Below are 26482 nucleotides of genomic sequence, written 5' to 3'. Positions count from 1 at the left end.
GTTTACCTATATGGCAGGCAACATTCCATTTATCATCCATCTGTATATTTTCTTTGAAAAAAGTCTATTCAGTTCCTCTGCCATTTTTAATTGGATTTAATTTTTTTGTTGGTGAGCCATATGAGTTTCTTATATATTTTGGATATTAGCCCCTTATCAGGTATATGGCCGTGTTCAGTAGGAAGAAGCATGGAGTAACTTTTAGTGATGTACCTACTAGATGTAACTAAGGTAGGGTTCCCAGATAAATTACAGGATATCCAATTAAATTTGAATTTCAGATAAAGTGCTACTTTTCATAGCATGTTCCAGACAGTGTATAGAACATATTTATACTAAAAAATTAACTGGGCATCTGTATTTCTACTTACTAAATCTAGAAATCCTAAGGACTTCATTCCATGAGCACAGTTTTGGTACAAAGAAGCCAAAGACATCAAGTCACTGTGTGTTGATATATTTCCTCCATATTTGCATAGAGTTTAACATGGAGAGGACTCCAGTAATCATAGTATTGGCTCCCCCTCCGCAGGAGGTTGTTTAGTTTCCAGTAGTTCATATGGCACTTGAAATCTGGGGCAAGATTCCATGGATTTATATCCTAGTCTTGTCATTCTTTAGCCACATAACCTTGAATATACATAGCCTCTGTGCTCATTTTCTCATATATAAAATGGGAATGCTAATAGTTCCCACCTCATGGAATTTCTATAAAGATCAAATGAAAATCTCTAGTGAATACGCAGAAGATAAACAGAAAGGAATGAAAGCATGGGGGGGCAGGGCAGGGGGGCAGGGGGGCGGTAATCAACAAATCACAAAGGAAGACAAATAGAGGAAGAAAGGAACAAAGGAGCTACAAAACAAAGGAACTAGAAATTAACAAAATAGCAGTAGTGAGTCCTAATTTATCAATAGTTACTGGAAATGTAAATCAAAAGACAGAGTGGCTGAATGAACAAAAAAACAAGATTCAATGCTGTCTACAAGAGACTCACTTTAAGGACACACACTGGCTGAAAATGAGGGGATAGAAAAAGATATTTTCATACAAATGGTAACCAAAAGAGAGCAGGGGTAGCTGTTGTTATATCAGATAAGAGATAAAGAAGGTCATTATATAATGATAAACGGGATGAAATGATTGTGAATATTTATGCACCGATAGTGGAGCACCTAAATGTATTAAGCAAATATTAACAGATATTTAGACAGTAATACAATAATAGTAGGGGGTTTCAAGAGTCCACTTTCAACAATGGATAGATCATCCAGACAGAAAGTCAATAAGGAAAGAGCAGACTTGAATAATACTCCAGACCAAATTCACCTAACATTCTGTTTACAGTACATTCCATTCAACAGCAGCAGAATACATGTTCTTCTTAAGTGCACATGGAACATTCCCCAGGATAGATCATATGTTGGGTCACAGACTAGTTTTATCAAATTTAATAAAGTTGAAACCATATCAAGTATCTTTTCTGACCACAATGATAGGAAATTAGAAATCAATAACAGAAGGAAAATTGAAAATGTCAAATATGTGGAAATTAAATGACACACTTCCAAAAAACCAATGGGTCAAAGAATAAACTCTTTGAGACACATGAAAATGGAAACACAATACACCAAAACTTTTGGGATAGAGCAAAAGCAGCTCTAAGAGAGAAGTTTTGGCGATAAATGTCTACATTAAGGAAAATGAAATATCTCAAACAGCCCAACTGTACATCTCAAGGAGCTAGAAAAAGAACAACAAACTAAGCCCAGAGCGAGCATAAGGAAGGAAATAATAAAGATTAAAGCATGCCGATCCACCGTATTAATGGCATTATGATAACCTAGGAAGGAGGAAACAGCCAGAACTCTGGAAGCCCTGATAAGGTATCTTTGCACCAGCGAGTGGGAGAAGAAACGGAATTCAAAAATCAGCATTGGAGACTAGAACTAATGGATGAAGGTTTGATGCGATATTTACATAGTCCCAAAGTGTCTCCCCTCAAATTACCTATTAATTACAAAGGGGAAAATGGTAATTTTAATGTTGAGAAATCTAACAGGCACCTCCTAACCAATTGATCAGAACTAACATTACCAATATTGGGACAAAGCAATGTCGTGTGCCTTCTGACGAGAGGCACTGAGAAAAGACACCACATCACTCTTACCGTATTCCTGCTGTACATAACTTGAATCATGAATAAACCTTAGACCTAAGTTGTGTTTTTTGACTTTGACAGATTGTCTACGCCTGCAAAAATGACCCTCACTCTTCAAAACTATGAAAGAATAAGACAAGAAGAGCACATATAACATGTGATCCTGTATTGGATCCTGATAGACATTAAGGCAACTGATGAAAATTTAAGTATGGGCTACAAATTAGATAAATCCATATTAAATTTCCTGAGTTTGATCACTGTACTGTGGTTATGTAAGAAAATGTTTCTGTTCTTAGGAAATACACATGGGCATACTTAGGGGTAAAGGATTTTGATGGCTTCAACTTACACATCTTTTTCTAAACTATTTCAGAGTATGTGTGTATCCACATATATGTTTACATATGTGTGTATCCACATGTGCTTACATATATGTGTATCTAAATACACATACTTACACATACAGAGAAAATAAACAAATGGGGGAAATGTAAACAATAGGTGACTCTGGGTAAAAGCTCTTTGGAGTCCTTATTTTTGCAACTTTTTGCAATTTTGAAATTATATCAAAATAAGTTTAAAAAATTGCAAAAAGAAAGACGAGACTTTGCAAGGATGCAAGGCCCTGACACAGGGGTCTGGTGGGTTACGCTCAGGAGCCAGGACTTGGCCCAATGGGAGCCAGTAATGGGTGAAAGGAAGGGGAACTTGTGAGAGATGACTGCCATAATGCAGAGGAGAAGGAGGAAGACTAGAGCCAGGGAACCAGTTTAAAAACAAGAATAGCATCAACAATAGACTTCGGAGACATCCCAGGGACAAAGTAATGAAATCTAACCCAATCAAGCATCAGCATTCCTCATCGTGAACCCTCATAGTGTCCCTCTACTGTGAAAGGCTGGGGTGAGGAAATGCACGCCGGTGCTCTTTGACTAATCCATAGTCACCTATTTACCTACATCAAGAGACTAATGATGTAGTTTATTCAGAGCCAGGTGGTGAGCAAACTTTTCTCTAAGACATAGGTTTATGGCAATGACTTTAAAAGAATACAAGTCGGATGAATGCATAAAAGTCCCGTAAACAAAGCCATTATTCCAAAACCTGTTAAATATTTATCCAGAGCTTTCCAGAACCTAAACCAAATTTACTTCACTTAGGTCTATATGGGAACTATCAACTTCACTATGTTAATAAAGTTATGTTTTACAACCTAGTAAATTTTGCTGAAAGGGATGAGTGCTCCACTTCCAAAGGTGCCTTCCTTTGCCAACAAAAGAATCTGAGGCAACAAATGATGTTAAACATGAAAAAGGAGACCATTTTCCCCAAGAGATGTACAGAAAGTGGTTTGGATGTAGTTGTCCTCAAAACACACTGATATGTGACTTGAATGCATTATGCATTTTTTTCCAGGGATAGTGAAAATTAGGAAAAAATAATCCATTGTGATGATGTTCTGGTAGCCTCATCTTCACACAGGAAAGACAGGTCTGTCTGCACCTGGATACGTGAACAGTCGAGTCCTCAAAAGAGAATGATGGTAACTTACTTGTATTTTCAATTTGTTCAAAAGTTACCTACTCGAGGGGCTTCTCTGGTGGCGCAGTGGTTGCGCGTCCGCCTGCCGATGCAGGGGAACCGGGTTCGCGCCCTTGTCTGGGAGGATCCCACATGCCGCGGAGCGGCTGGGCCCGTGAGCCATGGCCGCTGAGCCTGCGCGTCCGGGGCCTGTGCTCCGCAACGGGAGAGACCGCAGCAGAGGGAGGCCCGCATACCACAAAAAAAAAAAAAAAAAAGTTACCTACTCGAAGTCGTACAATAAATGCACAGTGGGTCTTGGAGCTCAAATCAAGGTCTTTCACTCCCAGTCTGTAATATTCAAATACACAGTGCAGAGGTGAAGAGCATGCATGGGCTCCAGAGATAGGCTATCTGAATTTGAGGGCTAGAACAACCTCTTGCTAGGTACATGCACTTGTACAAGATATTTATCCTCCCTCTGTTCAGTTTCCTCCTCTGTAAAGTGGGTATACTATTGGTACCTACTTCAGAGGTTTGATGGAAAGAGTTGTCGACTGAAAAAAAAAGGCAGAACCTAAAAATTGAGAATTATATATTATTCAGTGGACTTTCTAAGTACTTAAGCCAAGGAGGCAGCCTCTCAGATGTCTCTGAGGGACTGCTCTGAAGAGGTAAGGGAGGAGCCAGGTAAGGGATATATAGATGTTTTTGCTATAAAAAACAGGTAGTCGGAGCATCAAAGCCAGATACTAAAGAAAGCCAGATATCTCAAGTTAACCAGGTTAGCGCTTTTTGCAGTGGGCTCATTGCAATCATTCCCTTGCTACGTGCTTTAGCTATCTGGGGCCAGTATCCTGTGCTTTCCCATCCTGAGTCCCTTCAGGGTGTACTCTCAGAGGCAGGGGCGGGGGTGGGGAGGGTGAGGGAGCCCATTTGTTTCCATCCTAAGTTCCCTCTGGCTCACCATCAGGCCGATGGTAGTGGCTGATGGCTGCAGCATTCTTGTTTGCTGCTATGGCAGGCACCGTTTTCATCCACAGAGTCAGTAGGCAAATTCACATTAGATCTGCTCCTGGAACATGGTAAATGCACAGACAATGTTTGCTATTAAATGATCAGATCAGGGACTTCCCTGGTGGTGCAGTGGTTAGGAATCCGCCTGCCAATGCAGGGGACATGGGTTCGAGCCCTGGTCCGGGAATATCCCACGTGCCGCGGAGCAACTAAGCCTGTGCGCCACAACTACTGAGCCTGTGCTCTAGAGTAAGCCTGTGCCCTGTGCTCTAGAGCCCGTGAGCCACTGAACTCTGTGCACCCTAGAGCCAGTGCGTCGCAACTACTGAAGCCCACACACTCTAGGGCCCATGTGCCGCAACTACCGAGCCCACGTGCTGCAACTACTGAAGCCCATGTGCCTAGAGCCCGTGCTCCACAAGAGAAGCTGCCACAATGAGAAGACCGTGCACCGCAATGAAGACCCAACGTAGCCAAAAAATAAATTAAAAAAATAATTATCAGATCAGCAATAGAATTACTAGTAATATATTTCATGCTACTCCAGAGTTCCCCTGTGGATCATACCAGCCTCCCTCCAGAAGACATTGCCCGACATTACACCTTGCCTGAGTCTTCCTTTCCATGTCCTGCTTCTCCAACCCCTTTTTCAGTTTCTTTTGTGAGCACATCTTTAATAAATGACTGACACAAATCCTCATTGCAGGGTCTGATTCTGGGGAATTTAAAATGTCTTAGTGCGGCAGCTATAAGAAAATACCATAGACTGGGTGACTTATAAACAACAGACATTTATTTTTCACAGTTCTGGAGGCGGGAATTCTGAGATCAGGGTGCCAGCATGGTCAGGTGATGTCTCTCTTCTTGGTTGCAGACTTCTTTTTGTGTCCTCACTTAGAAGAAGGGAACTAGGGAGTTCTGTGGGGTCTCTTTCATAAGGAGATAATCCCAATAACGAGGGTTCTGCCATCATGACCTAAGCACCACCCAAAGACCCCACCTCTTCATATCATCACCGTGGGGATTAGTATTTCAACATATGAATTTGGGAGGAGGGGACACAAATACTCAGACCACAGCATGAACCAAGACACTTCCTATGCTCATTCTCTACACAGTCCCTCAACCGATGTGGTTTCCCATATCGAAGCCAACACCCACCCTCCCTCTTTCTTCTTCCCCTTCTCCTCCTCTTCTTTCTCCTCCTCCATGACAAGGGGTAGGAGCTGGAGAGGCAGTAGAGCCCTGCCTTTCTGTGCAGTTCCCATCCCCTAAGTGGTCAAGTCCACACCTCACATTCCCTGTGCTTGTACATGATAGTTTCATAAAAACAACAAATCTTAGTTTTCAAGGAATGACTCTTTACAAGAAGATCCCTTGCTGGCCACAGAATCTATGGGTGATTTCAGGGCCATAAACCTTTCTTGCAGACACTTACAGGATTCTTACAATTGGAAGTTTCTTGAAGGTGTCATGCTTTGGGAATCAAGAGACCTAGGGTCTAGACCTGATTTACCGAGGCCTCATGGTATGACTTTGAGGCCCGTGGGGGAGTAAGTGACTTGACCAATCTTTATACCTGCCGGGCTTCCCTGGTGGTGCAGTGGTGAAGAATCCACCTGCCAATGCAGGGGACACAGGTTCGAGCCCTGGTCCGGGAAGATCCCACATGCCGCGAAGCAACTAAGCCCCTGCGCCACAACTACTGAGCCTGCGCTCTAGAGCCCATGAGCCACGACTACTGAGCCTGTGCACCTAGAGCGCATGCTCTGCAACAAGAGAAGCCACTGCAATGAGAAGCCCGCACACCGCAGCGAAGAGTAGCCCCCGCTCGCCACAACTAGAGAAAGCCCACACGCAGCAATGACCCAGTGCAGCCAAAAATAAATAAATATATCTGCCAAGTTAGGGTTTTGGGGCTCATACTCCTTTGAGAATCCAGAGAAAGTTATGAAACCTCTTCGCAGAAGAGAAGCCCATCATGCACAAACGTAATTTTGTATTAAATTCCACGGGTTTCTAGATCCCACTGAAATCCATCGCTGGATCCCTTACGGGAGGATTTCTAATGATCTTTTTTTTTATTTTTTTATGGAGTAAAGACATTACTTACTGCCAAGAAGAAAGTGTGCATTTAAAAGTGAAATCCTCCCACTTTTCAAGGAGAAAACATCTGGGAACAGTCTACATCCTTGGACCTCTGTACCTCTGCAGGGAATCTCTGTACTCTTTTGAGTAGAATGGATTTTGGAGCCTCATAACTGAAAGTTCCAATCCCAACTCCACAACTTGTCAGATTTGTGTTTGGCCACAGACAAGACAAATAGCTCAGATTTAAATCCTTCCTTCTCTTTCAGAAGGCCTTCCAACACCCCTGGGCTTGGAGGTGGGACTGCTTCTGAGTTACCTCGGAGCATACGTTATATCTTCAGACTCACCTTCTCATCTGAGCTCCTTGAGGGCTGAGATGGTGTCTTTATCTTTGCATCCGCAGTCCCTAACAATTTTTGAATTGAGTTGAACAGAAATGTTAGTTATTTTCCTCCTCAGCCTCTGACAGGGAGCATTAGAATTGAACAACAACCATGTTAATTTCCTTGGATCCTTTTGCTTGCTATTTTTCAGTTATTTTCCCAGTACACATAATTTAGAGCTATTATACCTGTCTGCTTCTACCCTCTTAGGCTCGACAGGTGACATATGGGAAGAGATAGGGCTTGTGAATATGGAGGAATGGAATTAACTTGATAGACAGTCCCTTTCCTTCCAATAAAAGCAGCTCTTTTCTCATTGTTCATTGACCTTGGAATAATGGATTGTGAACAGGGAATCAACATCTTTTATTACAGCGCATTTACTAGGCCCAACCAAAGAGTCTGAAGCTTGCTGCAAAAATGTGCGTCTAGGGGAATGTTCACAACTGGCTCCTGCCAACTTCTCTGCCTTTCAACCCCTCTCTAACCCTCAGTGAATGGAGGGTCGATGCACAGTTCCTAGGTGAGAACAACATATAGAATTACTGAGTTGGAACTAGAATGCCCAGGGGAGTAGTCTTACGAGCTCAGTTTGTTTCATGCATCAGACCTCTGAAAGCTGCTTGGCTTTTGTAAAGAGAAAAGCAGCGAATTTGGAAATGAGTTTGAATGCCTGTCTATCTTGCTTATAAATGAATAAACCAGGACTCAGGCAGGTTAAATAACCTTCCCAGGGTCACCCGCCTAGTAAGTGTTAATATTTATTTCCTGTAAAGGCTGTTGGGAGGAGAAAAGTATATAAGGTATATACAACATCTAACAGAGCGCTGGCTCCCAGGAGCGCCTAACACCTTTTTGAACACCTAGGAACTGGAAAGAATGGTCCTACAACGTCCCTGATAGTTCCCTTTTCAGATTTTATGTGTTTCCCCTAAAATGGATGTCTTGCCACTCTTACCCGCATTTCTCACATTTCCACACATAGGAGGGATTTTCTGCTCTGTTCCCCAGAAATGTACGAGGAACACCTCCAGCTCTTCCCCTTGACCTTCATCCCTGTGCAGAGGAGGAACACAGCCAGTGCTGTCAAGTTTAGGGTGAGAACTGAGCGAGCTTGGTCACCATCCTGATGCACATTGTTCTCTGATTCACCTTGCCCACAGACGCATGTCTTCTGCTTCTTCTTGCCGGGCCCTTACAGGGTCAGACTCATCCTGGATGAGAAGACCGTATTCATCCAAGAGAGTCAGGGACTGGGGGTCAGGTCCCTGTATCATGTCAAACATCAGGAGGTCCATTGTGACCACACATACGAGCTACAGTCTCCCACCTAGTGGTGTCACTGGTGAAGCTGACGTGTTTCACACCATCTGTCCGACTTGTGTGTTGTCTCTCAGTTGGTTTCAAATTTGGGAGTGGATAAAAGGGGTTTAGGAAGGCCAGTTAATAACACTAGTATCTTGATTCAAAGTCCCCTCAAAGCCAGGGACTTTGAGATGAAAATTCTGGTGGCTGGGAATATAGTGAGTAAGGAGCGAGGTCAAGGCTTTGGGCTTAGCCAGGGTGTATGAAGACTTTAGATTTTAATACAATAGCAGCTGGTGGGACAGAGAGCTTATTTCTCCAGTGCTCACAAGTGAGCAGCTGTTTTTATCTGATCAACTCGTTGCCCAGGGTTTTTTGTTTTTTTTGTAATTCAACTCACTACAATACACATTTTTTTTAAAATTTATTTTTGGCTGCGTTGGGTCTTCGTTGTTGCACATGGGCTTTCCCTAGTTGCGGTGAGCGGGGGCTACTCTTCGGGGCTTCTCATTGCGGTGGCTTCTCTTGTTGCGGAGCACGGGCGCTAGGCACATGGGCTTCAGTAGTTGTGGCACACAGGCTCAGCAGTTGTGGCTCACAGGCTCTAGAGTGCAGGCTCAGTAGTTATGGCGCACAGGCTTAGTTGCTCTGCGGCATGTGGGATCTTCCCAGACCAGGGCTCGAACCCGTGTTCCCTGCATTGGCAGGCGGGCCACCAGGGAAGCCCTGCCCAGGGTTTTGATCAGGGATGGTGTTTGAGTCAATAGTGAGCTTCCCTGTGTGTGGTCACAACTCATTGCTGGAGGCATTACACGTGTCCTGTGTGACTCCAGTGTGAACAGCAGACTCTTGGGAGCCTCTGCCTGGTGTTCTCTGGAATTTGCCCCACGTGCCTGCTCCTTTTGCTGATTTTGTTTTGCATCTCTTCAGTGCATTACATCTTGGCCATGTTACAACTGTTTGTCAAACTGCATATATATACATCTACATATATAGATATAGAGATACATAATCATATATATATATATATATAGAGAGAGAGAGAGAGAGATAACAACTGTATATCACTGAACCCGTGGTCTTGGAGAACCTGACATGGTGACTTGAAGGACAACTTGGAAGAGAAAAGGAAAATCAGGAAAAAAAAACTGATTTGGAAAAGCTAGGGAAAAGGAGGGTTTTCAAAAAATTTAAATGACTGGGCTTCCCTGGTGGCGCAGTGGTTGGGGGTCCGCCTGCCGATGCAAACATTAAACTTAAAATGCATCTCTTAATGTCATTTACACAAAGCTAAATAAGACAACCTGGCCAGAAGGCGAGGTGGGGAACATTCCCAAACTGAGGCAAGGGAATACATACTGTTTATTTTAAAAGCCAGATTGTAGACTAAAAGTTTCAAGGATACCAGAGGAACTACACACGTTTTGCATATATGCATTGTGGATTGTGTTCCCCCTATGGATTAGGGTGGGCCCGAAATCCGTCATGACTGGTGTCCTTAAGAGAAGAAGGAAATTTGGACACAGAGACAAAGACACTAAGGCCATGGGAAGACTGAAGCATAGATTGTAGTCACGAATCTACAAGCCAAGGAACCCCAGAGATTGCTGGCAGCCACCAGAAGCTGGAAGAGACAGGAAGGATTCTTCTCTGGGGCCTTTAGAGAGAGAATGGTCCTTCCAGCATCCTGAGTTTGGATTTTTAGCTTGTGTTGCATATATGCATTGTGGATTGTGTTCCCCCTATGCTAGATTAGGGTGGGCCCGAAATCCGTCGTGACTGGTGTCCTTAAGAGAAGAAGGAAATTTGGACACAGAGACAAAGACACTAAGGCCATGGGAAGACTGAAGCATAGATTGTAGTCACGAATCTACAAGCCAAGGAACCCCAGAGATTGCTGGCAGCCACCAGAAGCTGGAAGAGACAGGAAGGATTCTTCTCTGGGGCCTTTAGAGAGAGAATGGTCCTTCCAGCATCCTGAGTTTGGATTTTTAGCTTCCAGCATTGTGAAAGAATGTATATTTCTGTTGTTCTAAGCCACTCAGTTTGTGGCACTGTTATGGCAGCCCTGGGAAACTAGTGCATGCACAAATACACACTCACATGTAGTCATCATATGAAGTACCTGATAGGAATTTTATCTTTAATTTTTTAAATGTCTGATTATTTTTATTTTGTTTTGCCATCTATGAAAGAGCAGTAAGTCAAATAGATGCAAAAGCACTCAAGGATTACAGTTCAAGCAAACGAATCATTAGGCAAAGAACTTGACCACTGAGTGAACAGCTATAGGTTGATGTCTCCACTACAGCCCAAGGAGGCTCCAGGTCAGATTGGGGGAAACTGGTCTGCCCCAGTTTTAGCCAGTCCCCATACAAAAGAAAAATAGGGGTTCAGATACACATGTGCAAATGTTTAAAAGTTATTTACTTAATAATTTGTTAGCTCGATTGGTGTGTTCGATCCTCCTATTTTGACAAGTATACCTTCATAACAAGAAAATAAAAAAATATGTGAAAAGTTATGGCTTTATATGACTGCCAGCAAAATATCAAAGATAACCAAATTTAATTATGCACATACATCTACATTTCTGCTGATGAGCTGGCAGTGTTCAGCTGTGTAATAAACATAAACATGACTTATAGATGATTAAGTAGCATTCCATATTATCTGTCACCCTTTCAACTCAAGTTAAATTGCTAGTTATGCTTTCATAATCATGATTTTCTCATACTTTGTGTTCTGTTGACTGAAATGACCTAACCATGTTAAAAAAAAGAATTTTCACATATTTTCAAATAAAGTTTAAAAATATTAATCATTGGCAATAGAAATGACAGCAAAAATAAACAAATGGGACCTAATCAAACTTACAACTTTTGTACAGCAAGGGAAACCATAAAGAAAACAAAAAGACAACCTACGGAACAGGAGAAAATATTTGCAAATGATGCAACCGACAAGGGCTTAATTTCCAAAACTCAGCTCAATAGCAAAAAACAAACAACCCAATCAAATAAAGGGCAGAAGACCTAAATAGACATTTCTCCAAAGAAGACATACAGATGGCCAACAGGCACCTGAAAATATGCTCATTATGACTAATTATTAGAGAAATGCAAATCAAAACTACAATAAGGTACCACCTCACACTGGTCAGAATGGACTTCATTTAAAAGTCTACAAATAATAAATGTCAGAGAGCATGTGGAGAAAAGGGAACCCTCTTACACTGTTGGTGGGAATGTAAATTGGTACATCACTATGGAAAACAGTATAGAGGCTTCCTAAAAAACTAAAACTAGAGCTACCATATGATCTAGTAATCCCACCCCTGAGCATATTATCTGGAGAAAACTATAAATTGAAGAGATACATGCACCCAAATGTTCATTGCAGCACTATTTACAATAGCCAGGACATGGAAGCAACCTAAATGTCCATCGACAGATGAATGGATAAAGAAGATACGGTATATATACACCGTGGAATATTACTCAGCCATAAAAAAGAATGAAGTAATGTCATTTGCAGCAACATGAATGGACCTAGAGATTATCATACTAAGCAAAGTAAGTCAGAAAGAGAAAGACAAATATCATATGATATCACTTATGTGTGGACTCTAAAATATGACACAAATGAACTTATCTACGAAACAGAAACAGACTCACAAACATAGAGAACAGACTTGTGGTTGCCTGGGGGCAGGGAGTGGTGGGAAGCGAAGGAATGGGAGTTTGGGATTAGCAGATGCAAACTAGTATATATAGGATGGATAAACAACAAAGTCCTACTGTACAGCACAGGGAACTATATTCGATATCTTGTGATAAACCATAATGGAAACAAATATGAAAAAGAATATATATATGTATAACTGAGCACTTTGTTGTACAGCAGAAGTTAACACATTGTAAATCAACTGTACTTCAATAAAATTAAAAAAATTATAAAAGTAAATGAAAAATAAAAATATGAATATAAAATTTTAAGTTATTTACCTGCAGTGCAGGAAAATATTTAATTTAAAAATATAATTGAATCATTTTTTAATGAAAATAAAACTAACTGCAAATCTAATATTCAACATCCATTTAGTCACCAAAGCATAGCATGTGTACCATGCTTCACACACATCACATTTAGATCCATATATACAAAAATATAGGAGGAGCATGAACTGTTTAATGTTGGGAAATGTTTCTCAGACACCATGTTTAACTGTAAGTGCCATGGTAATTTGTGAATACCTCTAGGACCGCATGCATAATGAGAAGCAATAGAATGGATGTTCTACAATCCTAGGAACTGGTTGGTTGTTATGAAAGAATTTACTACATTCCTGCTTTCTGAGCAGAAGAATTAGATAAGTTATCCAAGCGCATCCACAGCTCAAAGCATCCACATCCTCTCAAGTAGTCTCCAGAGCAGTATAGCCCACACACCTGGCGTTCAGACCAACCATCTTCTGTTCTTAGAACATAAGCAGGAGATGAGGCGTCTTCCCTGGGGCCTGGATGGTGTTGGTCATGAGAATGGACATTGAGAGTTAACGGGTTACACTTTGCCAGCCTGGGTTCCAAGTGACTGAGGTTCCCCCTTGTTCTTCGAATAAATACATGCACATTTTGTGTTTGTGATATTTGAGGCTTCCCGAAATCCAGGTCCTAGTGAAGGGGCCCTCTTGTCTGGTTCTGAGGGTGGTCCTGGTGGGGTCAGAAAGACGTGTGGGCCTGCAGGAGAGGAACCAGGTGGGTGGGTGTTTCTTGCAGTCGCCCAGACGTCCTGACGGAGGGTAGGAAGGAAGGGGATGGAGAAAAGGTCTTCACTGCTGTTCACTCCAGGCACTGGTCATGAGCGAGAGGTGGTTTCGTGTCAATTCATGTCTCTCCAGAACCACAGGCAGCCCGGCCAACACACCTTGCCCGGGTTTGAGACCTCTTGTGTTTAGGATCCAGGATGATTCTTCTTCCCAGCTGAGATCAGCTGGTAGTTTAGCCCGTGCTGGGAGGGTAAAAAATAATTCCGTGTCCTTATGGGAAGCCTCCTTTGGCCTTACTGTTTCTTTAAAGCAAAACTCAGCATTTCAGTGCCTCACAAGGAGCCCCTCAACTCCATGCTGCTTCAGTAAGAACTGATACTTTACCGACATTTTGGTGGTAAGAAGGAAAGAGGTTTATAATCTAAGTAACATGACAGGGACTTCAGTGGTGGTCCAGTGGTTAAGAATCCGCCTTCCAACGCAGGTGACGAGGGATCGATCCCTGGTCAGGGAACTAACAACCCACATGCTGCGGGGCAACTAAGCCTGCGCGCCACTAGAGAGAAGCCTGCGTGTGTGCTGCAACTAAGACCCGACGTAGCCGCAAATAAATAAATAAATACTAAAAAAAAAAAAAAAAAAAAAGCTGATCTCTGAAGTAGTGAAACTTAATAACATGACAGACTTCACACAAACACCCTTTGAAGTCTTTCTATTCTTTCTCCCCAAATTCTCTCCCAAACCAGCCATCCTATCTCTTCCTTAACACCAAGCCCTCCTCCCCTTCCCTCCCCTTCCCTCCCTTCCTCCAATCTCCTCTTCTTCCCCTGCTCTCACCATAACCCCTTCTAAGTAAAGCAGTTTGTATCCCCTTAGCTCTGGTTTGCATCTTCCCAGACATCACCCTGCCCAGCACACACAGGAATTTCCCTGGGGTTCACTGTCTTTAGAAAATAGGGATTGGGGTACATAAAGAAGGGGCTCTGAGACAGGCTTCCAGGACGTGCAGATTCTAGTTGAGGTGAATTCTCAATCCCTGCATCTTTCACCTGATGCAGATTATGAACCACGAAGCCAGAGCAGGAGACATAGGACACCCGGTCTCCAGTTTGGGAGTGGGCTGTCATCCAGAGGAGAATGAAGTTAAAATAATGGCATTCGTGTACCCAGCCCACTTTCTCAAACTCCTCTTCCTCCTCGTGTTCATATGTGTTCTGGAGTCCGTGGCTCACAGGGGTACCTGAGAAGTGATGCTTGGATCACCCTAAGAGGTTAGACCCTCCCTAACTGAACTCTTATCACCCAAGAGCTTTCTCCAAGAGCTTAACTATTTGGTTTGGTTTTTGAGCTGATTCTCCCCTAATCTGCATTTCTTGTCTTCATGGAGAAGAACAAGCAAGGAAAGGTGTTTTGTGGGCTACAGGTGAAGGAAGGAAGTTTATTTATGGAATGTTAGCATCTCTCCAGCCACACTGCAGTGAAAGCTCCATCTAGAGCTGGACGACTCCGGAGAAGATTCTAATTCCTTCCTGGCAGTTGAGATAGCTACTAGTATGAAATATACTTCAAATCAATGTCTTTATTGCATCAGGTATTTTTATCTCAAGTGAGCCGACATTAAGATCTGGAAATAAACACATGCTTTAAGACAATGTTTATCTACAGAAAATCTCGAGAGAATAAATCCACCCTCTAGCAGCCAAGTAGAATACTGTTTTTCAAACATGTAATCACTTTTCCACCACTGGGCATTTTTCATGCTGTTTCTGCTGTCTAGAACGTTCTTCACAAACTTTACCCTTTGTTAAAATTCATTTCAGCCCTTTGAAATATCTTCTCAGCCTTTCCTTCTCATTTCTGGGGAAACTGTTTCCACATTCCTCCACTCACCCAGAGATAAGAAGAGCGTGGTTTTTCTCTCTCTCTCTCTCTCTCTCTTTTTTTTTTGGCTGTGCCACTCAGCTTGCAGGATCTTAGTTCCCCAGCTAGGGATAGAACCCGGGCCCAGGGCAGTGAAAGCACGGAGTCATAACCACTGGACCTCCAGGGAATTCTCAAGGGTGTTTTCTCTTTCTCTGTGTCCTTTGGTCAGTCTCCTTTCTGCAGCTGACCTAAATGTTGGTGATCCGCTCTCACATTGCCTTCTCTTGAAACTTGCACCGGTGTGCACATCAGTGTCTGCCCCTAAGGACTCAAAAATTGGTAAAAAAAAAAAAAAAAAAATGATGGCAAAGGAGTCCCCTTTGGGGAGACACTGGATACATACTGTTTGTTGAATGAATAAGTGAATCACCAACTCTCTGCCATCACAGTTTTGCAGCAGCCACTGGCCCTCCCGCGGAGCCCTGTGCCCACTAACCCACAGGTCTGAACCAGGTGCGAAGTGCCCAGCCTCAGTACTCAGTCCTCGCGTGGCCAGAGACTCACGGGATAAGTCTGGGCCTGGATAGTGAAGAAAAGTGAAAGAGTAACAACACATTTTAATTTAATGTGTTAGAAATGTCTACGGAGCTGCTGAAGGGATTAACACAAAGAGCGGTTTTATTTGGCATTGCTCTTCATACTCTGAGAATAATATCTACAAAATCCTTGAGTGCCTCCAAATGCACTTTCCCCTGTAAATTTAAACAAGAACAAAAACAGGATACTGAGAGAATTGACAGACGGCCCCCACATCACACAGTGGAACCACATTTGGAAAATACACGCTAATGGAATTATGAAGTGTAAAAATAGGCTAAAAGAGGAATTAAACCATGTCAAGGATCTTGGGGACAAACATATCCAGCCCCTCATATTACAGATGAAATAGTAAAGAACAAGAATGAGGAAGGGACTTGTAAAAGTTGTACAGCTGTTGGTATGAGAGCTGGGAAAAAAACCCATCACCGTGGATAGACCAAAAGGAGGACATAATTGCCTCACATTTTGTTCCCCGTGGGCACACAGGCAGTCTGACTAATAAGCCCAAGTAATGATAGTGACTCATCCAATTAATGCAGCACAGAAGTGTGAAATGAAAACCTTCAAGTGGATCCTTAGTCACCTGGTCCTGCACCCATAGTTAGCTCACCTGGACCACGTTAATTAGAACTCTGTAGAGTGTGGTATTACAGAGCTGATGTCTGGAGCAAGGTTACTCTCATGGTGAAATTTTTTCTCCTTGTCAAAAGGAAAAACCCAGAAGGCAAGTTCCTCTGTTCCTTCTCTGGAACCCGAGGAGGTGGAGGAGGAAGAAAACGAGACCCTTGGAGAGAGGTGACGGTACCAGAAAGGAGACAGGGAGCCATGCTTTATATCCCAGCTAAGCCACTCAGGTCGTGCACTTCATAAGCCGCTAATCTTTCTGAAACACGTAATATATCTGTTTTACAGCTAACGAAACAGTGGCTGGTAGAGTTTTGCCAAGTGCCCAGGAAATGATGGAGGGAGTGGCCAAAAGAACACTCTCCCCTGTGTATCAAGCTATTGATGGGATCAGGGCCCTGCTTGGGTTTCTTGGCTCCTGGTGCAGTGCTCTTTCTTCTAGAAGGTATGCGGCATGAAAAAAAATGTGATTCATGAACCATACACCAAAGGATAGTTTCAGGGAAAAGGCTAAAGAGAGTTGGAGAAGACCCTCCCTGTAAGTTTATTCATTGTGTGTCGACAACCAACGGGATGCAAAGGAAGCAGCCTTAGGAGTCTGGCCCTTGCTGTTCCTGTATTGAGAATGGTGGTCTCGTTCTAGGTAGCTGTGTACCTCATTTGCTTGCTTTCTTTCAGATCTCTGCTCAAACGTCACCTCCTCAGAGAGGCCTTCCCTGGACACCGTATATAAAATAATTCACTCTCTTCTCCCTGATCCCTCTGCAAACATTACCCTGTTCTAATTTCAGGTGGAGAGCTGCCAGGAAGAAGGACAGATTAAGTAAACAAATCGATGCATGTATTGCCCATATCCGCCCACAGGATGTGAGCGCCATGAGGGTGTGAATTTCTCCCGTTTCCTTCACCACTGGATCCTCCGCTTAGCAATGCTTGGGACTTAGGCGCTCAATAAGTAGCCTTGAATAAATGAATGAATGAGTGAAAATTGAAATCGGTTCATGGGATTTAGAGACTTCCACTGGGCTCTCTCGGAGGAGAGGGCTCCCCAAACTCTTATTCTTGTCTCTTTGTCCATGACATTATTTCTCTCCTGGTTTCCTTTTCATACATTAGCTGCTGTTGCTCAACCTCCTTCACTGGATCTATTTCCTCACCCACCTCTACTATGTGTGATAAGTGCTTTACATTCTTACCCCCATTTAATGTTACCCAAACTCACAGAGTTATGTAACAGATTATCCTGATTTTACCTGCAAGGGACCCGGTCAAGTTGTTTGAACTGTCTAAGCCTCAAAGTCACAAAACTCCTCAGTGGCAGGCTAGGCTTAAGTCTTGACAGTGTTTGTAGCACGTTCTTGGGTTGGTATCGATACAGGTCACGTTCTCAGCACAGTGACTGGGACATTGGAGACTTGATAAGTGTTGACTCTTTAGTTACCACGGTTGGGCAGGGTTGGGGGTGTGCATCAGGATGGATCCTGGCAGGAAACAGATGGCATATTTAAGAGTATGGTCGAGGAGACTTGAATAAAGGAGCAGGGAGGCGGTGACTACCGGAACTCAGAGGGAGGTGCGGTTGTAGGCGGGGCCTCCAACAGACTCGAACTTTTACGACCTCAGTCCCTTCTAAGGCCTTGGAGAGTGAGGCTAGTGGTGTATTCCACGTGGTCATATGCTTTCGTAAACGTTTCAAAAGTGGGATACTTAAACCACAGTTGGCTAAGATCTCTGTCTCTTTCCACTTGGACTTTGCCTTCATCACATTTCCCTTCCTGTTGGGTGGAGTATTTTAAATCTAGCTAAGGAGATGTTGAGTCTAGTGTATGTTTAATTGGTGAATTGCATACCTATATCTCACCAAACCCAGTCACTTCCACGACAGTTATTATAAGCATTGCCATATAGAAATGGCCTCCCGAAGGACTCCTGGCACCTTCGGTGATAACTCACCCAGCTATTGTGACACAAAGTTGCAAGACCACGGCTGTATTGCCATAAGAATGCGTCCCATGGATGGACCCTCACCACCAGAAGCATGTGGTTGGTGAAAGGGACAGACGGAATTTGAAATGTACAAAGCCAGACGCTAGTCTGTGAAAATTCTTCCAGCCAACAGACACGTAAAATTATAAGCGAGGGTTCAGTTTGCATTGACCCCCACCCCCCCGGTCTAAACAGAAATATTCTCCTATCAGAAATAAATTCTATTTCACTCTAGTCCCATTAAAAAAAAAAAAAGTTTGGCATGTTAATAATGCTTTGATGACAGTATTCAAACAGCTAAAAAAAAGATAAAATTATTTTTCTGGCTTTTTCTATTGAAAATACTACAAAGGTAATGAAACTTCATGATAATAAAGAGAAGGCAGATGAAAACTTATAGAAGAGGTATCGTGGATGTATGTACGTGTCGACTGAAAAAAAAATACGCAACCTAAAAGTTGAGAATTATGTTTTGTTTGGCGGGCAAAACTGAGGACTTCGGCCAGGAATACAGTCTCTCAAATGTCTCTGAGGGACTGCTCCAAAGAGGCAAGAGGGGAGCGAGGATATAGAGGAGTTTGTAACAAAAACCAGGTAATCAGAACATCAACAGATGACTATTAATTTGAGAAAAACCAGACATCTCAAGTTAATGAATCTATAACTTTTCTACATATGGGAAGATGCAAGAGTCTGGGCTTTCTGAAATCATGCCTTTGATCTGCAGCTCAGCTATCTGGGGCCAGTATCCTGCTTTTCTCCATCCTGAAACCCCTCAGGGTGCACAGCTGGGGGTGGCTACAGTGGGCTGCAGGCTTGTTGGCTGCAACATCCTTTGTTTACTAGATGGCTGGCAATGTTGGTCATCCATATAGACTTTTTGAAATTTGTGTTACCTTTAAGATTTTTTTTAAGATTTGAAAGTTGTAATTTCTCTTCTCATTCTAAAAAGATAATCATTTTACACCTAATTTCGTACTCTTTTCTTAAGGAGTGTCCAAAATTTGCGTAAACTTCTACCCTACAAAACTAGTTCTGCCCCTGGCTGTGGCTTTGGGTAGAAAATCATAGGCACTTCTAAAGGGGAACTTGGCAGTGAGGGAGCTGGAGGAATATATACTCTGACCTCTTTATCCCGTAACCCAAATGCAAGCCAGAGGGTAAGGGAGTCCAGTTATTTCCATCCATAGAGCTCAGCCCCTCTGGACACAAAGCAGGGTAGTGGAGGGGCAAACTGGAATATTTCTAGCACAATGGGAAACCTCGCATTGTCTCTGAGCGCTATTTTAGTGGAAGACCCTTCCTGGCAGTCTTCCTCCGCGCCTGCCCCCCACTCACTCCTCCCTGCTGGAAAAGAAATGATTTATGCAGTGAGTGAGTTTGGGAGAAGGAATAAAGCGGAGGGAGGGGGATCAGCACCTCTGGGTTCTCTTTCACTGGTACCCGCAGGCCTACAGAGGGGCGTGTCCTGTGTGCTCTCAGGCAAAGCCGCCAGCAGTTACCCAGCTGTGCCAGCGAATGGCAGGTGTCTGCCTAATCCGGGGGCGACACAGTAGAAAGATCATCGAGAAACGGGCTTGGCAGGCGGATTCTTAACCACTGCACCCCCAGGGAAGTCCGACTCCCTACGGATTTTTAAAACCATGAGATGAGCTTGGGGATCTCCAGGAGCAGCCCAGCCACACAATGCTGGTTCTAGGAGTTCATTATAAAGTATTATTCAAAACCCCTAGGTGAGGGCTTCCCTGGTGGTGCAGCGGTTGCGCGTCCGCCTGCCGATGCAGGGGAACCGGGTTCGCGCCCCGGTCTGGGAGGATCCCGCATGCCGCGGAGCGGCTGGGCCCGTGAGCCGTGGCCGCTGAGCCTGCGCGTCCGGAGCCTGTGCTCCGCAACGGGCGAGGCCGCAGCAGGGGGAGGCCCGCATACCACAAAAAACAAAACAAAACAAACAAACAAAAAAAAACCCCTAGGTGAGACAGGTCCGTGCTTCAAATTACCTTAGTAGGAGCCTCCAGGATCAAAATCCTTAGGGATGACAATAGGGCGGGGGGGACTGGGAGACATGAAGCACAGATTTCTTAGGATCAGCCTAAGAAATCTCAGCCTGTGTTGCTGAGATCTCAAGGAGCTGGCTGCTCCACAATCAGATTCACTATTCATCCTTTAATGTTTGAGACAAAATCGAGGAATTTATGGCTGGATCTATTGTGCTTAAAAAGTGGTAAATTGCAACATTAAGCATACAATTGCTTTCTGTATCATTTCATAGAATAAATAAGAATGTTTGACCAGCAAGGCTCTAAACTGCTTGAACCGACAGCTGTTGCTTGTTCTGTTTTTATAAAAGAGAACTTTAGGCTTTCAAAGCGTGGTCCCTGGAACAGCAGCATTGGCTCGGGTAGACATGCTGTGTAAGATTCTGTATTTTAGTGAGGTCCTTTTTGATTTGTATGCACGGTATACCAAACTACAGAGTTCAAATCACAAGCTTACTATTCACCAGGCCCTGAGAAGTCTTGCCCTCAGTCACAGCTAGCCTGTACACCAGCCATAAGTTGACGGCACAGTGAGCAGGCGGTCAGCTTTCAGGAGATGAGTCCTGAGCAAGCTCTTAACCAACTGGACCACAGCAGCATCGTGGGTCACCTCTTTGCAACCTGAATTTCTCTCTGTGACTCACGGCCCAGCTCGTCCAGCCTAAGGACACTCTCCTTTAACGCCCCACTGTCTTCCTCCCTGCTGGCTCCTCCGTCCCCTTCACCCCTGGTTCATATTACCATTAATTATAACCCTGCATATGCTGCCTTCTCTGATAATGTGGAGGAAGTCTCTCCCACGCTGGACCGTGGGCACTTTTCCCTCTTTCATATTCGAAGAGCAGTAGCAATGCCATGGCAACGCCTAATCTCTAACCTCGGATGGGGGTGTGATTGATGAGAGAATCAGAGCAGGTGTTCTTGAAAAAGGAAACAATGAGCTGGGTGAAAGGAGAGATGAAGGGGCAGTGTTCTAGACCAGTGCTTCTCAGACTGTCGTAGGCATAAGTCACCCAGGGACTTGCAGACTCTGATTCAGGAGGTCAGGGATGGTACCAGAGATTCCGTAGCCCTTACAAGATATCAAGTGATGCGGGTGCTATTTGTCCATGGACCAGAGTTTGAGTAGTTAAGTTTTAGGCAATGTGAGGGCAAGAATCTTGCTCTGATAGTCACTGTGATAATCAGGATCACGTGTGTCTTCCCCAGAAAAGACGTTTAACAGATTAGTACATAAATACTTACTGAATTAAACACGTGTATCTGAGACACCACGCTGGGTGCTTGAATTCTCATAATAATCCTGCAAGTATAAAATATGTTAGTTTAGGCTGTAAAATTGGGGCTAATGCTCTATGCATTGATGCACAGAGAGTTTGAGTTACTTGCTCAAAGTCACACAGTTATCGTGGTAAATTGTTGCTTACCAGATATTCCAGGCGCTCCCCGATATTTCCTAATCTCCCTTGCAGTTAGGTGAAGCTGTTGAACTAATTCCACCCAATGGACCCCTGGGGACATGGCATGTGTCACCTCCTAGCTGAGGCAATTGAGAGCCAGCCCTCTCTCCTCTACCCCTCTCTCTATTTTGTACTCTGCCATCTGAAACATATGGTCCCCAAGGTAAGGTGGGCGGGAATGCTGCCCAACCTGCAGTGGACTTCACATGAGGATACATATATCTTTGCTGAATTTAAACCACTACAAATTTGAGTTTGTTATCCAATTATTCCAACTAGTATAGGCTTGGTATTGCTATCAGCCAACTCTTTTGTATAATAGGCTTTTTGTCTGGGACCCTAGGTCCCCTAAAGGTGAGCATATTCCAAATACAGTCTAGATTAGGCAAGCCACAGTACTGCCAGTGGGTTGAGCCTGGATAATATCAGGCACTGGGACTGTGAAAAATGAATGACCACTGCCATGAGAAACATCTGAAGACATGGAACACTTTAACCACAGCAGCACAGTGACTGTCCCCTACAACTTGGCGAAGGTTCATTCCCCGAAAAGCACCATTTCCTTTCTAGCTCTGTTCTCAACCCATATAAAGACATGTCCTCAAGCATGGCCAGGATGAATAAAACCTTGCTTTTTGAGGTTTTATGGGCTCCATTCATGAACTGAATGAAATCATTTTAGAACAGTTTAATGCACACCTTCTCAAGTGATTGACTTTACCACCTCTGTTAAATCATTCAGTAAATGGGGAATGTACTTTTTGTACCCAATGGCACATGGATTTATGTGTCCCATGTTATAATATAAGATGCATCATTCTACTTGCATGTAAACATCAAAAGGACATGACTGTTTATGTTTTTCTAGGAATATGGAATTAAACAGAAACACAGTCAACTTAATAAGAAATGGAAAACCTGAAAAAGCGTATAATCATTACAGAAATCAAGTCAGTATTGAGACTTTCCAAACTTCTCCTCTCCCATCCATGTTTTCCTTCTCTGCTAAAGATGCCTGTCCAAGATGTTTTAACTGGTGAGATGGCTTAACACTTCAAGGACCAACTGATCTCTCTCCTCTGAAACAATCTGCATCAAATGGAGAAATAGGGAAATTGGCGCAACCCATTTTATAATAGTTAAAATGGTATAAGGACAGTAATTGTAGAGGAAATTACAGACCAGTATCACTCATATAATGCTTCTAATATTAAATCTGTAAACTCAGCAGTATATACAAGTATATAGAATCCCAGGGATACGAGGAAGATTTAACATGAGAAAAATGTAATACACGACATTAGGATTTTAAAGAAAAAATTAACTCAAACATGTTATATAAATTTAGTTTTGGAAAAAAACCCTAGGGTTAGAAGGGAATTGCCTTAAGCTGATAAAATGTACCTTCCAAAAACCTAAGGCAAAAATTATGTTTTAAATGGAATGTTGAAACTCTAAAGAACTTTTGTCTCTTCCCACGTCTTTCTTTTAAGCTTCAATCTATTGTTTATGTAGAAAATACAAGGATCTCAATCTTAATTTTTAGTTTCTTATTACGTTGGTTAGGACTTTTCTTAGACTGTTGAATAGAAGAGGTGAGAGGAGCATTCCTATTAGAGCTACTTCCATGGCTGATGTATAGGAACCCAACTGATTTTTAAAATATTGAATTTGCACTTGGCAATTTTGCTAAACTCTTAGAATTCTCTTTCTTTCTTCCTCCTTCACGGCTGATTATGCAAACTATAGTTCTTATTGTTACTGTGACTGAGAACTTTTCTCCAAATGAAAGGGAATAAAGGATAAAACATTATTGTCCGGCACAACTTTATTTCTATTACATTTTCAAACCAATTATCAGACTAAATTGTAGTCACATGTTACCACTGATGCCAATTTTCCTCAAATGCGTCTATAAGATCCATGCTTTTCCAATCAAAATCTCGACAGGGATTGGTGGGCTGATTTAAAAATGCACATGAAATAACAAAGACTCAAGAATAGCCTTAGAATATCTTCTAGGAAGAGTCCTCTCATTTTGTATATACCTCTGTCAATGGTAAACCGTCTCATTAGAATTAACTTTGAAGATCACAAGAAACAGTGTAATGCAGCAGCACAGAGACCCCGCCATAGGAACACACAGATATGGAACCTGCATATATGGAGGGAGTGTTACACACAGGGAGACAAGCATAGACTCCCAATAATGGGTGTTAGGATGACTGAGTTAGTAATTCACCTGGAACTGACTTTTCTGAATATCTGAATCTAATGTGACTCAGATATTGTTTCATATAAAAAAAATTGGACCTAGATCCTTTTGAAAAAGATTTTTACAAACTCTATAACTGACAGCTTGTATTTTATTATTATGTCCACTATTGTATGGAAGTTTATTTTTAATATTAAATTTATTATCTTTTTGACCTCAAGGTAGGGAGGACTATCTTTTTGACTTCAAGGTAAGGAAGGATTTCTAAAATAAAGCATGAGAAGCACCAAACCTAAAGGAAACCTTTTTTTTTTTCTTTATGGATTTTTAGGAGTGTCTATATTTTCTTTTAAAAGTTTAAAATAAATAGTTCAATGTTAAGAAATACCAGCAGTTCATACATGGAAAATAAAAACGTCCAATAAACATTTGCACAAGTATACTATCTCACTAGGAATCAGGGAAATGCAAACAAAAGCAATACACTGCTTTTTCAAGTTTAGATATTGCCAAATAGTATGTTGAGGTTCCTGTTTCTCCGTACCTTCACCAACTCTTAGCAGACTGTTACCATTTCACAACCATCAGATTGGCAGGTTGCTTTCCACTTAAGCAGCTGCCCTTCACACGCCTCCAGCACCCACCCTACAATCCGGCGGGTCAGAAATCATCAGTAGTTGATAGGCTATTCTTTTCTTCTGTGCACAGTGGGGCTGCATAGCCCCTTTGGAAGGTTGTGTGACCACTTCTGGGCAGTGGGTTATGAGGGGAAGTGTTGTGCCTTGTTTTCCACCCATGCAAGACCCTCTCCTGTTTTTTCCCTGTCATGGTGATGGAGAAGCCCAAGTGGTTCAGATGGTGCAGCTACAAGAGAGGCCCCTCCAGCAGACTGGGTCCCTGACAGACTGTGGATACAGTGTGAATGAGAAATAAACATTTGTTTGGTTGACCAACTAAGGTTGCAAAGTAAATAATAACCTCAAAAAGTCACATGTGCAACCATTTCTTTAAGGTATAGATAGATCTAGAAATCAAACTGCTTGCTGGGCGTTAATACAGAACCTGGCACGGAACTGGCATTCCCTAAATGTGAGTGAAACCTAGCCTGGCCTACCCTAGTTTTATTTATTTTATAGATTGATTGATTGATTGCTGCATTTGGTCTTCGTTGCCGTGCACGGGCTTTCTGTAGTTGCAGTGTGCAGGCTTCTCATTGCGGTGGCTTCTCTTGTTGCGGTGCACGGGCTCTAGGCGTGCGGGCTTCAGTAGTTGTGGCACGTGGGCTCAGTAGTTGTGGCTTACGGGCTCTAGAGCGCAGGCTCAGTAGCTGTGACACACGGGCTTAGCAGCTCTGTGGCATGTGGGATCTTCCCAGACCAGGGATGGAACCTGTGTCCCCTGCACTGGCAGGAGGATTCTTAACCACTGAGCCACCAGGGAAGTCCTACCCTAGTTTTAGAGACACATAAATGAAATCTGATCCCTCTGATCAAGAAAACCAGACAAGTAGGCTAATATTTACAATACAGTATGTTTTCCCTTGTCCTGTCCTATTCAATAAACACTAGGCACATATGGGTAAATGAACATTCGAACAGTGGCTAGGGTGACTGAAGAACTGAATTTTTAATTTATTAAAAAAAATTATTTTTTTGGCCTCGCCACGCAGCTTGTGGGATCTTAGTTCCCCGACTTGGGATTGAACCCATTCCCCCCTGCAGCAGAAGCACAGAATCCTAAGCACTGGACCGCCAGGGAATTCCCTGAATTTCTAATTTAATTTAAAAAACTGAGGCAGTGTAAATTCTTTCCACCGAACACAACTTAAGTGTTTTGGTAGGGCTACATCTCATTTTAACTGAAAATTTAGCATCAGAATTGAAACATGCTTTAAGTTTAAAATATATACCAGATTTCTGAAGACTTTAAAAAAGTGTGTGTGTGTGTATATATATATATATATATATATATATATAAAATATATATACACACTCACTTTTAGAGAAAATATCAAGATTTTATGTTGAGACTGAAAAATGCTTAAATAATATTTTAGATGTATTGGGTCAAATAAAACATTTGATCTCATCTGCTCTTTTTACTCTTTTAAATGTGGCTACTAGGAAGTCAAGATTACATATATGGATATTATTTCTATTGGACAGCACTGCTTTGAGACTAACTCCAAATACGGTATCTCATCCCAACGAATATGCCTGATACACGTTGGGAACCTTAGGAAAGCAATGCATGCTGAGCCTCACCTGTGGCAAGAAGAGGCTCTATATATTGTAAAACAAAGAGCTTTACAGACACAAAGGGTATCAGTGCTTCCTGCCCAAACACGGTCCTATCCATTACTTTACTCATCTTCATGTAAACCTGGTGAATCAGGTGTTGTTAACCTTTCCGAGCTTTAAGTTTTCTTAACGATAAAAGGTGGATTAG

The 26482-nt window shown here is 42.7% G+C and overlaps 1 protein-coding gene across 1 annotated transcript in view; it reads right to left on the bottom strand.

Moving 5' to 3' along the window:
• ZNF518B (zinc finger protein 518B) overlaps positions 1 to 26482 on the bottom strand; it is a 65017-nt gene that overhangs the window by 20139 nt on the left and 18396 nt on the right. The window contains exon 3 of the mRNA XM_055086142.1: positions 21605 to 21662. Coding sequence (XP_054942117.1) covers positions 21609 to 21662 — 54 coding nt within the window. The 3' untranslated portion in view covers positions 21605 to 21608. The remainder of the gene's footprint in view (positions 1 to 21604; positions 21663 to 26482) is intronic.

The sequence above is a fragment of the Physeter macrocephalus genome, chromosome 7 (assembly GCF_002837175.3).
Source record: "Physeter macrocephalus isolate SW-GA chromosome 7, ASM283717v5, whole genome shotgun sequence".
In the NCBI taxonomy this organism is placed as follows: domain Eukaryota; kingdom Metazoa; phylum Chordata; class Mammalia; order Artiodactyla; family Physeteridae; genus Physeter; species Physeter macrocephalus.
Note: the sequence above shows the minus strand (reverse complement) of the source record. Positions and strands in the feature narration are given on the sequence as shown.